Source organism: Eutrigla gurnardus, assembly GCF_963514095.1.
Source record: "Eutrigla gurnardus genome assembly, chromosome: 7".
NCBI lineage: Eukaryota > Metazoa > Chordata > Actinopteri > Perciformes > Triglidae > Eutrigla > Eutrigla gurnardus.
The window spans coordinates 30,473,228-30,487,098 of record NC_139921.1 but is presented as its reverse complement, the minus strand read 5'-3'; the positions used below and the strand labels follow the sequence as shown (position 1 = coordinate 30,487,098).

The 13,871-nt window shown below is 41.8% G+C and overlaps 1 protein-coding gene across 1 annotated transcript; it reads left to right on the top strand.

Annotated features, from left to right (window-relative positions):
* On the top strand, nucleotides 1-10,899 carry tmem229b (transmembrane protein 229B). Its single transcript, XM_084014101.1, has 2 exons — nucleotides 1-272; nucleotides 8,176-10,899. Exon 2 carries the CDS (start codon nucleotides 8,200-8,202, stop codon nucleotides 8,773-8,775), a length of 576 nt encoding a protein of 191 aa, XP_083870227.1. The 5' UTR covers nucleotides 1-272; nucleotides 8,176-8,199; the 3' UTR covers nucleotides 8,776-10,899.
* The last annotated feature ends 2,972 nt before the right edge of the window (nucleotides 10,900-13,871 follow it).

The window sequence follows — 13,871 nt, the reverse complement described above, 5'->3', positions numbered from 1 at the left end:
TGGAGGTCTGCTGCGCGCTGGGCTGCGGTCAATAAATGGTTAACCAAAGATGCAAGAAGTGCGTGAGTCTGTCTGAGCTGCTGCTGCTGCTGCTGCTGCTGCGAAGTAAAATGTGTCCATTTCCACCGGCCAGCAGAAACACTGGAGGAAGGGGACGCCGGGGACGACGGACGAGCTGCAGACCGCGACATTCTGGACAATTCCCCCCCGGGCGATGCGCTTGATCCGCCGGCCTGTATGCTGAGGGAGACACCGCAGAGCTCAGTCTGAAGGTACATTAAAAAAAAAAAGAACCTGCACTGAGGATGATTCATGTCCATCTGCTGCAGCCGAAGTATAACCAACACGTTAGCATGGCTTTACGTGATTACATGTTTTGTGCAGTTTTTCATTGTACGTGTTTTTATTAATTTACCTAGATTGGCAATAGCGTTCGGTTATCCTTAATGAGCGTTGGCTTTTAAGTTGTTGTTTTTTTTTCACCGTTGCAAATTAAATGCACCATATTACTGCAAAGTAAATAGCTGCAGACGGGATGCATTCCCCTTCATTCGGGATGGTTTCTATGCGCAACCGGGCTGTTACACTTGTTTAAATGTGGATAGGACTGGCGATATCACGAGCTCAGAAACCTGTGTTTTTAATGAGTCTTGGTTTATTTTAATTATGTTTTGTAAGGTATCATAGTGCTTCCAAGTCCCCATCATGAAATATCAAAGGGCTCTTTTTTTATTGTTTCCGGGCCCGGTTCTTAGGGGAGCTGTGTGCAGTAATTCTTTCTGCAAGGATATACAGTAACCAGCCAATGGGGGATTGTAACCACCTAGAGCCATGCCACCCCCCAAGAGAGCATCATATACACTAATTATTCCATAGTTTAATCAGTTTGTCTGTCTGACTCTAAACATGTAGTGCAATTATTTTGAAGGAGGATTAGGCTTCTTGTGCCTTTCAGTCCACGTGGTCTGTATGTAGCCATTTATAATTCATTTTTGGGTGGCATCTTCCCTCTCCTTTCTCTATAGAGTGCTGCAGTAGTGCTGAGGTAAGCATTTTGCTGGTTCCCTCACACAAAAAAGCCAGTGGGATTTTCCCTCTGGATTGTTGCAGAAAATAAACCTAAAAATAAGAAAATTAACTGTCACAAATGAACACCAGCTAACGTTAGGCTTGAAAGGAACTACAACACGGCAGCATGAGTGTAAGTATGCACCACGGCTGTAAAGGTGGACAATGTGATGATGTTTTGTAGTCTCACTCACTTGTTAGCAGGCGCTACATAATAATTTGAATGTATCTCGCCTTGTACGTGGTCACATAGTTTGGTAATGAATGTTACTTGCGCTGCATTGTGTTTTGAAAAGCGCTATAAAAATAAAATGTATTATTATTATTAAACACTACTTTTGCGAAAAAAAAGTACTGTTGCTAAAAGGGCCTCAGAAACCGGCTATCTCCTTCATTAAAAAAAGCAGAACATGGAGTTATATCTGACCAGTTAGATGTGTGTTGAGGTCTGTGTGGTGTAGTGTAGCAGCCTGGTGTCATGCCCCCGTGCCCAAGGTTACAACCAGCCTACCTTACCGCACTGCTCAGTGGGAAGGATGCTGCAGCGGATGGCCAGCAGCTGTGCTTTGGCCCGTAGTTTCCAGAGACAGAATATGATGACGTTGGCCATCCAGTATAATTATAAACTGTGGGGTTTTATCTACAGGGCAACGTCATTCATATCATGATTACTATTTCTTTGTCATATTTACAAATCCCCCAAAAATGGTGTAATATGTGGCTGTGAGTTGGATTTCTAAAATCCCCCATTGATTTATTCTGTATCAATGCCTGCAGTTCACCATCATGGGGTGAGATAATCCCTGCAGCTGCTGCTGCTGCTGCTGCCCACATCGCAGCTTGGTTCATTTATTGTAATATTAATGCACTCATGCAGGTTTTTCGGTCCCTGCTTCTTATCATGACAGACCATATAAGGAAGGAAGGAAGGAAATGCCCGTTCGTGCAGCAGGTTAAAGACACATAAAAGGTCATTGTTGAGGCAGAGGAGAGTTTCCGAACCAAAACATTCCTGTGTGGGACTGAGAATAGAGATGGATACACTTGACTGATTTGAATAATTTTGTTCAGTTCAAAGATTTGTAGCCACTGACTATGACTATGTATGTTGCTCACTTTTTTCTCCCTGAAGCTAAATCAGTGTACTTGAGTAAGTGAATGTAGCACGGTCACCTGCAACCATGTTTCTGGTATCGGTATTGCCCTCAAGTATCAGTCTTTACAGTAAACTGTGTATGCGATGCACTTCAAATCAATTCAAAGCAATAAAAGTGATTTTTGTTTTGCTTGAGAGTAGGTCTCTGCACCTTTATAGAGTTTGGGTGTGCACAAAGCACTAAACAGTTATATATTTTTTGTTCCCTAAACCTTCACAGAGCAGCCAGCATCATGCATCGTCAGTGACTGATTATGAAGCTTTCTTTGTCTGATAACAGATTATGTGCATGCGTCACTCCTTTTAGAGGCATTATTCCCCACTGCAACATGGTGACCAAAATCTCTTGCTTTCTCAGTAGCAGCTTCAAGACTTTTAATCTACGGGGCATTACCCACATGCTATTCAGGACAGAGGGCTTAGCTCCCATATTTTAGGGTCTTTCATTAATTTGCAAGAGCTCAAGAGCTGTAATGGGTGTGTGGGGGAGTAAAAGAGGAAGACAAAAGAGAGGAAAGGAGAAGCAGAGCAGATTTGAACAGTAAAGGTCAGTTTGTTTAAAGGTAATTTAGTGGGTGATAAAGAGACAGACAGACTGGTGAACTGACACACAGGCAGGCAGAGAGACAGTTGGTTGCAGCAGAAGACCCCCCCTTCCCCCCAGCAGCTTAGAGAAGTCAACAGAATAGATTAAAAGTCCGTGTTCAGCCGTTCCCAAAGAAAACGCACCATGATACATGTTTCTCACTGTACCCTCAGTCTGCACATAGTGAAGGTCGAAGTAACAGAATGCTTTAGTCCCGACCGCAGCAGAAAGTGACACCTCAAGCTGCATCTTTGGATACAGCATTTATTTATGTTTATGTTGGTTTTTATGCATTGGTCCTGAGAAAATGAAGAAAAAAGGTATTTAAATGAACTACTATTAAAGTCTCCTTTTATGGTTTGTTTAAATGTATATCACATTGTATTTCAACATTATAGTAGCCATATCCCAGAGATTTTAAAATGTTATCACAATATTCATATGTATATTGATTTCTTACCCAGCTCTTGTATTCAGTTTTTTAACAACATTGTATGGCTGATACCTGATTTGTAAAATTCTCAGCCTGAGACCAATCCATTATATTGGATTAGCAACATAATGGCTCATTTTAAAGGTTCTTAAGAAACATAAAAAAAAACTTTAACATCTTCTATACAATGTAAAAGACGAAGAGTTATGGATCCAAGGTAACAAATCAATAGAACCTTTTGGATATGAACACTCCTGAGTGCAGTAGTACTCTGTGTGCATAGAGCCCTCCTCCCCCACCACTCTGCTTGTTTTGTTCAGGCTTTTCACCTTGCGGATATAGAAAGGATGCCTACTATAAAGTTATATGAGGCCCTGCTGCGTCCAGGCTTTTAGTCGTCGCCTCGATGGCGTCTCTCTGATACTTTTTGTGTCCCTGAGGGGGTGGGGGTGGAATAAGTACTTCCTCATTATTACTATCTTCGTTTGTCTATTGTTTTTTTTTACAATCTGAACAGCGAAGTTATTGGGAGATGGCATTATACCAAAATAAGACATTTTTCACTATTTTCTGACATTTTGTAGGCCACATGATTAGTTGAGAAATGTTTACAATTTTATTGTATTGCGGAAAATGTGGTGCGACTTTGTTAGATCAGGAACAACAAAGATGGCGGTTAAATAAGTAAATTAGACCTCAGTCCCAATACTCACATTAAACAAATTCAAACTCCTACTATGATATGAATGAAAACTTCTCTCCAACAAGAGATCAATTCATAATCAACACAGGAACAATGGATTAGCAATTGGAAAACATCTCCACACACACTTTTCTGATTGGACTGTGTCTTAACCTTTCATACATTTTACAAAACCGACAAGCAAGTCGAGTAGCGATTGGCTCGCTGTAAAGAGGTGATAAAGTAGGCGAGGACATTCTCTTTATATTCCACACAACAGAATTGGTCTGGATGCAGGAGACATGTGATGCTCTTTAGGATTAGTTTCAGCTTGCTGTGTCAGCGGTAATTGATCTGCCTTTGCAGTTGATCGGAATCCGTTTATTTTGTGCCATCTCGGAGAGTTCTTCTCATCGCACACTCAAAGAGGCAACTTTGATCAGGATCAATTAGTCTGGTCTCAAGAGGCCTGTTGTGCTATATGTGCAGCATCAGCTTTCTGGCTAGTGATGCTGCATGGGTACATTCTTTTTTTGTCAATTAATTGATCATTTTGTAATGATATAAAACAGAGAAAAGCACTGAATACTGGCTCGAACCTGTCAGGAAAATACTTTTTTTGGCTTAAATCTACAGTATTTTCACAAAGACATGAGCGACTGCGAGGGCAGCTGCTGTGTCCATCACAGCTGATGAAGCGGTGGTTATGTCACCTCGGTCTCCACTTAACTGTATTAGATGCTGCTGGTTTCTATACGCCACGCCGCAGCCTCCCAAAGTGACCTTCCGAGAGTCTACGTACGCCTTGGAGCTGTGCCACAGCGCTAAAGTGCATGAGTAGGGATTATGGCGTGATGTGAGGTCAGCAGTTGGTCTGGTTTCTGGTTTGATCAAGGGGTCAAAGTTCACAGCTGTCAGTACGCTGCCGGGCACCTCTTTTGTTTTTGTTGCTTTTTTTTCCTCTTTTTTTTATTCTCTCCCTTTTATGTTTCGTTTGAAAACACGCCACGTCGGCCTCTTCCCCCCCGTGTCCTCAGACGAACCCCCGGCGCTCCGTGGTCAGACTGCCCTCCCTTTCAGTTCTCCCAGAGGTCATCTGGAGTTTTACAAAGCAGACGGCTCTGTACCGTTCGCCATCCTGATCACCATCACGCTGCGATGCCCCGTAGCGGGGGGTTCAATAGAGTGCGATGGCGAAGCGGGTCGCCGCAGCGAGAGCTGGCAGGAACCTTGCGGATCAATACAAAGGGCTGATGAGAGAGCTGGTGGGGCGGCGGGTTAGTGGGCGATATCCTACAACAGCTGCAACAACAACACAATCAAAGAGCACCCAGGGTGTGAACTGTCGTGCTGAGGCAACAAGTCGGTCGATATGCCTAAACACACACTCAGAAAGGGTAAGTGGGGGTGATTGGGTTTTAGGAGGCTGACCATGTGATCACGGCAGCGTGAGACAAACATTGGACTGTCAAAATAACTCTCAAGGAAAAGGAAAAAAAACAGAATTAGATTACATCACTTTTAAACATCAATACATCACAGTCACATGAATTCTGATGTGTAAGCACCCTAAGTGGTTGAGGTTATTAAAAGGTTCCGCTCCACTCTAATTGAATTGTTTCTTCCTGTGCTTTCAAATGACATTTCGAACCTCCTTCACTCTGTACAAAAGAAACGTAGCTCTGGTTGGTGGTTCGAGTTTCTCTTTATCAAATCATAAATGTGTTGGGGAAGACGTGACTATCCTTTTCTTTTAATCTCTTCATCGTGTTCGCCGGAGTCCCAGAAACCTATTTGCTCGCCCGGTTACAACACGATCTCTTCCTGTTTTGCAACAGAAACAAATCTGCCTTTACACAGTAAACAATGTGATTGCAATCCGAACGTTTGTGTTGACAATATTAAAGGCAGTGGAATGACCTGGAGAGCCTGCCAAACCTAAGGAGTCATTATGATATCCCATTAGGGTGCATCTGATATACAGAGAAGAGGCAGTGAGGACACAAGTGAGTCATTTATGGATATTGAACATTTGTATAAAATATATATATATATATATATATATATATATATATATATATATATATCCCTACAAATGGACTTGTGTCGTAGAAATTCCTACACTGTGTTAGTCCTGGCAGTGAGAACTTATTTATTTCTATATGAAGCTACTAAAATCAATACAAAAATCCAGTTGATCTACATTTACCTATCTTAAAATCAGGGCTGTTGCAGGGCTGAATATTGCATTCCAAAGTTTTCATCATTTGCAGCTTAGTGAGCATGTGAGCGCTGAACAAATGGTGAACAGGGAGGTGACAGGGAATTGAATTGTGAAAAAGGAGGGGAGGGGGGAGATGGGGAGGAGGGTAAAAACAGCAGGTAGAAAATAGAGAGATCTATCACAGCAGTGCTTTGATACAGATGAACAATCATTTTGTGATGGGGAGATTAATACATCAAACACAGTTAGCTTAGCTTAGCATAAAGCCTGGAAATGGGGAAACATCTAGTCTGGTTATGTCCAGACCCTACAGCATCGATAAATCTCACACATTATATCTCATTTATTTTATTTAATCCTCACAATAAATAAAAAAAATAGTTTTCCGGTGCTGTTATGTTTCCAAACTATGTTTAGGACTGGCGCAGTGGCTTGCTGAAGTCAAGTTGCGACTGTTTTAGTGCGGATTAAACAACTGTCACATATATAGCATGTTAATTAGGTGCTGCTAAGTGGATTTCGTCACCTTCTGACAGAGCCAGTATTACTGCTAAACTAATTAAATTTCTCATATTTCTCTCTTATTTCTCATCTAATGCAGCGAGAAAGCAAATCAGCACGTTTCTCCATTCGGTGAACTATTCCTTTAAACTTTCTTGCGTCGCTGATAATGTGATCGAGTCATTTTGAGTCAGCTTAGCATGCTTTACAAGAACAGACAGCTACTCTTAGATGTTCTGCTGTAAACCCATTTCACTGCATCCATTTCTCTCAGCAGGGTAAAGCATTGAGCTCAAAGTACTTTTGCAAAACAAAGTTTGATCCCGGCACGAATAGGTGAGAGGAGAGGGCGAGTTTCCCAGGCAGGCAGTGAAAAGATGCTAGAAGAGGTTTACGGAGGTTGGTCCATTCCTGTGGCCCCGTCCCTCACATGAAACCCTTGTTCCTTGTTTAGGGAGAATTGTGCTAATCCCCATGGGCCCACTCTGGGCCCTGGCCAGCCTTTGAAGACAAAAAATCGGCTTTTGTTCTTCAAACAGGCTTTTGTACTCCAAACCTCTCCTTGAGCTTGTGTTTTACTGAGCGGTTATGATCCATTGTATAATGCTTGCTGTTATGACACAGTTTCCTCTGGAGGCATTGTATAGTAGATATACACTCGGCGTCCTTCTCGAACCACGCGGTCTTTGAACTCCTCGGTATGATGCTGTTTGTCTTCAGTGGTTTTGATTAGCCGTGCAGTGTGATAAATTGAGGAGAGAGAGAGAATCCAACCCTGCGTGGGCCTCTGGACATCTGATACCGAAGCCCTGCCGGTGTCGAGCTGAAGGATTTAGAAAAAGAGCACATGATGGCGGCAGTCAGATGATAAAGCTATGCATTACATAAGAGACACCCTCAGTCGGTCAGTAAATAGCAGCAAGTGAGGGAAGGCCGTCGGAAAGTCCTCTGAAGCCCTGCCGTCTCGAATATCATCTTGTCAATCAACTCTTTCATTGCCTTGTCCCTAATTGAACTTTGACTTGGCATCAATTGAAGTCGTCATCCTTAAGATTCCAGCCCTGTTTGATATTTGGGCCCCCGTGGTTACTCCCCAAGTGCGGTTTAATACTCCAGCAAACGCTTCTTTTAACAGAAGAGTGACTGGTCTACTTTACAGTTTACAGTGAAGCCCAACAACAACAAAAAACTCCAAGCATGTTTTAATAAAGATCAGTTTTTTTTCCATGACGTCCAGAGTGTCCGTGATGATTTCAGCATAAGTATTTCTTCACACAACAGCAGGACACTGTAAGGGATGTGGCTACTTGCTGAGGAGATGTGTGTAGCCTGTCGCTCTTCGTCTAACAGCACACTGTAGCTTTTTATTTTATTTTTGATAGTTTCCTGTGAATCCCTTATGTGGAAAAGCAGAAACATATTTAAAACAGAAGTCATTTGTGAATGTAAACGCATTACATGTCATATCAAAACTGAGATTTGAGTTCATGAACTTTAAATTAAGGTTTCTTTCTCTCCTTCTCAGACCTGCATCCCATTATCACAGACCATGGAAACCCCAGAGGCTCCCGTACCTCTGACGGCGTTGTCACGCTGGTACCTCTACGCCATCCACGGCTACTTCTGCGAGGTCATGTTCACGGCTGCGTGGGAGTTTGTGGTGAACTGCAACTGGAAGTTTCCCGGCGTGACCAGCGTGTGGGCGCTCTTCATCTATGGCACCTGCATCCTCATCGTGGAGCGCATGTACCTGATGCTGCGCAGCCGCTGCCCCGTGCTGCTGCGTTGCATCATCTACACTTTGTGGACGTACCTGTGGGAGTTGGGCACGGGGCTGCTGCTGCGCCAGTTCAACGCCTGCCCCTGGGACTACTCCGAATTCCGCTACAACTTCATGGGGCTGATTACGGCCGAGTACGCCGTGCCCTGGTTCTGCGCTTCCTTCATGGTGGAACGCTGGGTCATCCGCAAAACACTGCGGTTGCGGTTCCACGGGGGGCCTGAGGACGGTTGGTCAAAGGGTCGGTCGGATGCTGCAGCGGGAGGAACTGTGGGCGGCGGGAGGACGAGAGAGAGGAGCAGGGGGATGGGAAATGATGCTAACGGCTTCCTTAAAGTAGAATGAATGAAGGGAGAAAACAATCTATAACCAGCCTGATCGCCCCGCTACACCACCTACCTATCCTCCTCAGCCACGTTTCACAAGCAGTCCTCCATGCTGCTGTGATTGCTGCATCTCATAACTCACCCATTTCCATGTGGGGTTGACCTTAAGGAGATCAAGGACTGGAATGACCCGGATTACACTCTCAATATCTCCTGTCCCTCGGGGGCGCAAGTTCAAGAACAATATGTCTGTTTTTCAAGGGCACACCAGTCTATCTGAAAGCAGAATGCCTGCTGCATAGAAACCCAGATTAGAAAGTAGCTGTAACATGTTCTTTTTAAAATGTACATATTGTCCTTTTAGTATTATTCAAAGTACTGTAGTAACGTAGCTCCAAAAGAACATCCACCCCGAGGCTCTGCGTGTCAGCTAACATCAAGAAGAATGTTTAAGTGAATATCCACAATGCCTGGAAAGAAAATGCATGAAAAGAAATGTCTTCCAATATAATGTACATTTTAACGAAGCTCATGTACTGTCGGCCCGCTGCTTGTGGGCGGACAGTAGAGCTGGTCTGCGATTGTCTCCTCCAGACAGCATGTCAAAGAGTCCCTGAGCAAGACACCGAACCTCAGACCGGTTCACAGCCTTGCATGGCAGCTTCTCCACCCTCCGTGTATGAATGGGTGGGTGTGTATGTGTTTGTAGGCTAATCTGAGGTATATTAAGGTGCTAAATAGATGCAGTCCATTTGCCATAACACTCTTCTTTTCGGCAGAGGTGACGATTATAAGTCATAAGCAGCAGCATGAAGCACGAAAACGCTCTAGTTTTTCTTGTCTGGGTGTCCATTTTGTGTGCTTTGATGTCGTCTCAGATCTGCGGGGGTCACGGAAGCCTCGTCTTGATTCTCATTGGAAATCAATTAGTTCAATCATGTGAGACAGTGTTTGTTTTTCACCTCAGTCCTGCTGCTACACGATCAAAGTGTTTTGATTATTGATGAAAAAGCAATACTTCATTTTGAGTGACACACAATGATTAGTTGATAAGTTATTTGTCTCGTTAGGTTTCCAGATTTTAGTTTGTTGTTTTTCTTTTACTTGAAAATACTTTTTTAGAACAGACATCGATCCACAAGTTTGGCCCATCTGTGTTTTGTTCAAAGTTTTTTTGGTTTTACCCAAATTTTCATGAGCTTTCTATTCATTTACATTTCAGTTATATGACACGGCATGAAGGGAACGTATGTGGGGGAAATGAGCAGCAGATGGTGATTAATTAATTAAAGGAAAACCTCACTTTTCTGCTGACAGAACCATCAGAATGTGCTGCTAATTTCTTTCCGATGATCTTCGAGTCTTAATTGATTTGGTTGGGTTGGATTTTGACTGTAACTGTATTTTTTAATACATCTGGTTCTCCAAGCAGGTGAAAACATGCATATCTCCTCTGGTGATACTCTCAATGTTGATCCCAAGACTTCCTGAGCTCTGTGAGTGGAACGATCGAGGACCGTGCGCTCACCTTCGTGCATGCAGGTGCTGACGAATGTTTTCAGCATAAGTCGGTGGAATTGGTGCTACTGGGTCAAGCATAAAACAGGAAACTTCACTCTTTACAGTGATTCCACGAGGACAAGGGATTGACTTCATGCATGAAATGGAAACATGGAGGACCTTTATGTTGTTGACCCCCCCGCCTCCCATTTTAACTGTAAAAAATGCGACAACAAGTTTCCACAACACTACTGGACTATGTAAAGTTGTGACCTTCATCATTGTGGCTGCAGCGTTTCACCCTCACCGTCTCCCCTGCAAAGCCAGAGGGTGGATGGCAGGAAGCGGTTAATGGCCGCCACCCAGTGGATACATTAAACACTGCTGCTGAAAAACGAATATTTTATAAATATTGGACATTAAATATGACACATGAAGGTCAAGAATCCTTTCTGGAATTGCAAAAACAGAAGGATTTGTTTGTGTTTGTTATAATTATTATTATTATTATTGTTAATATTATTATTATTTTAATTTCATACATGAATCAACAGGCTTAAAAGCAATAGAGGCTTCTGACGCAGCAATGATTATCCAGCTCTAGGCCGTTAACTTTTCTCTTTAAAAATCTAATAAACTGAAATGCAGCACATGTCTTTATCTCATTCTCTGACGAGACAAACCATCCAGAACCTGCTAAACTAATTTGTGTATCAGTGCAATGTGTGAATGGAGGAGTGTTATGTGAGTGTCAATTGTGTGTTTTACAGAGACATGCAGCCAGCTTTCCTTCCAGCAAGGAGGACGGACCGTGGGGTGTAATTCTTTTCTCATTTGTGGTCCGATCAAATTCATCTACAGCAGCTGTCATGTTTATCAACGCTGTATCGAGGCTTTCATTGCACTGTGGAGTACAATTTTTTATGGGATTTTTCAAAATGATTCAAGTGGTGATGGCTCAGACCTGGGTGAAGTTACACTTTAGTAATTAACATTGAACACAGATTTTGGAATGTTTACTCTACACCTTTTACATTTACGTAAAAGAAATGTCACCTTTAACACTTTTACTACCTTTAAAACATTTACCTTTCAAAACATTTGACTTTAAAAACATTAAACTTTAAAACGTTTGACTTTGACCATTTAAAAAGAAAAAAAGACCTGGCTTTGAGACAAAAATATTTCTTTATTTCTTGTTATCAATTTTGTTATTGATATGGACCTATGGCTCTTTTGGATGATCGGATTGAAATATCTCAACATGGAATTTCGTAGCCAATCAGGTTTTAGGAGGCTATTACTACATTTTTCCGTTAACCATAGTTATTATTTTTTAACCTACCTCTAATCTTATAATACATTTTAGTCACAGAAGTAACCATCAGTTTTCTGAAATATAACTTGATTGGGGGGAAAATAAGTATTGAGAGTTATAATCCATTGCCCAAACTCACCGTAATTAACGAATCAAAACAAAAATGGCGGCCCGTCGGATCCCTGGACAGAATCGGATTTGCAATTTTGGAAACGAAAAACAGTCTTTATCTTTCTGCGAACGTAATATTTCTCATCCAGACGATCAGAAGAGTTTTCAAAGATTGAGAAAACACCACCAGAGCAGCGGTAAGTGTTTTAAACGACCAACTACGTTAGAACCTTACTTTATATTTAGCAGCTAACGTTAGCTTTCTAGCTAACATCTGTATTTCTGGATTCACAAACTGGCCATAGCATAACCTAGCCGTAGTTAGCTTGTCATTTAAGTAACCTGGGTATAAATGAGAGCGATAGGCTCTAATATTTTTGTTATTATTCACCTAAATCGATCATGAAAATGACAAATACACAAAAGAAATACTGCTGCTACTAACTTAGCATTGGTGGCTAACGGTGGTGGTCAGCACTGAGAGGCTATAATGTTAATACTTTTATTAGCTAAATGCTATGCTTCCATCAGTTTTAGCCTGTTAGCATGCCTGTGCTTATTCGCACTAAACACACATTACAGCTGAGGCTGATGGGAATGTCATTCGTTTGGGAGGTATTTGATCATAAACCAAAGTATTGGACATATTGACCCTTTCTCTTGGATTTGGGGATTAAACATTATGTCTCCTCAGAAGTAAATTTGTATTTGTCGCAAACTGTTAAAATGTTTCTGTGTAACATAAAAGCGTCAATACCACACAAGCTCCTAGATACTGCTTCTGTCGCTGCTATATTCAGTTATATTAGCATGTACAAATATTAACTCTTTAATATTAACATGAATATTACATATAAACGTTGTGTGAAATACTTTATTTCTATCTGATAAAGGGGCATAATTATATACAGCTCCTGCAGAAGAAGTAATATCTAAAGCTGCAGGACCTCCATTTGGCCACATGGTGGCTCTTTTTCATCAGAAAAGACCAACCAGCTGTATTCACAAGGCTTGAGGACACAGGTCGATCCTGAGTCATCAGTCTGCATTTACAGATTTGTTTGTTAAGTAAGCTGTTTTTATGACTGGGATGTCTGAGGCATGGGACAAAGATTGGCTTAAAATTTAACTTGTTATACGGGACAGTTGTAGAGTTTTATGGGACCCAACATGCCCTCTCATCTCAGTCAATATGTAAAGTTTACTCCTCTTTGATTGTAGCACTTATGAAAGGCTGAGTTAAGCATATAAAAAATATAAAAAAATCAGCTCATTTATTTTAGATAATGCTTCGATGACAGATTTCCATTCATTGTCAGTAGAGGACTCAAGCAAAAGTTTCCACCACCTCCCAGTCTTGCTGCCACACCTTGTGTCAGTTAGCGAGAATCTGGGTTATTTACGTGTCTTGACAAATCCTTTAATTGGCTTTGAGTTCCCCTGCGGCTCTGGGGGCCCTCCACCAAAGAGATGCCTGCCTACCTGTATGAGGGTGTGTCCACTTAACACACACTCAGGTGCACTAATGGCATAAACCTGCTGTGGCAGCGCTGCATTTGGCACTGTCTATTACTTGTCTTCATCGCAATCAAGTCTTTCACACTCCAAATATGAAGATTCACAACCTGTAATCTGTGCTGTGGAGATGACAACTGTCCATACCCGAGGCAGAATTTAGGGCCCCGTGTTGTGAGTCCGTGTTGTGCTTGAGTTTCACTGTGGCTTTCCTTGTGTGACTTCACTGTCCTCAGTGTCAGGTTTCCAGTTTGGTCGAAAGGAAGCACGCAATGATAGTTGTTCATGAATTATTATTTCAAATCAACTCTGACCTCATGGAAACGACTCGTCAAGGGAAAACCAAAACACTAAAAGTCTTTTTAGCTACAAATTTTGATGCACCGATTAGCAGTTCATGCTTTAAAGAAAGAAAACCATAAAAAATAAGTTACAACTTCCTTTACTGAACTGAAAGTACTAATGCATCAATGTAAAAGTAATTAATTCAAAGTGAAAGTTCATGAGTATTATCAGCAAAAGTAGAGTCATAAAAAACACCTTGTGACACATTATTATATATTAATTTGTTTATATGCATTATTACGGACTTTATTGTGCCAGCAGGTCAAGGTGGAGCTCATTTTAATGATCACATATACATATAATGATTGATTAATGAGAGAGAAAAA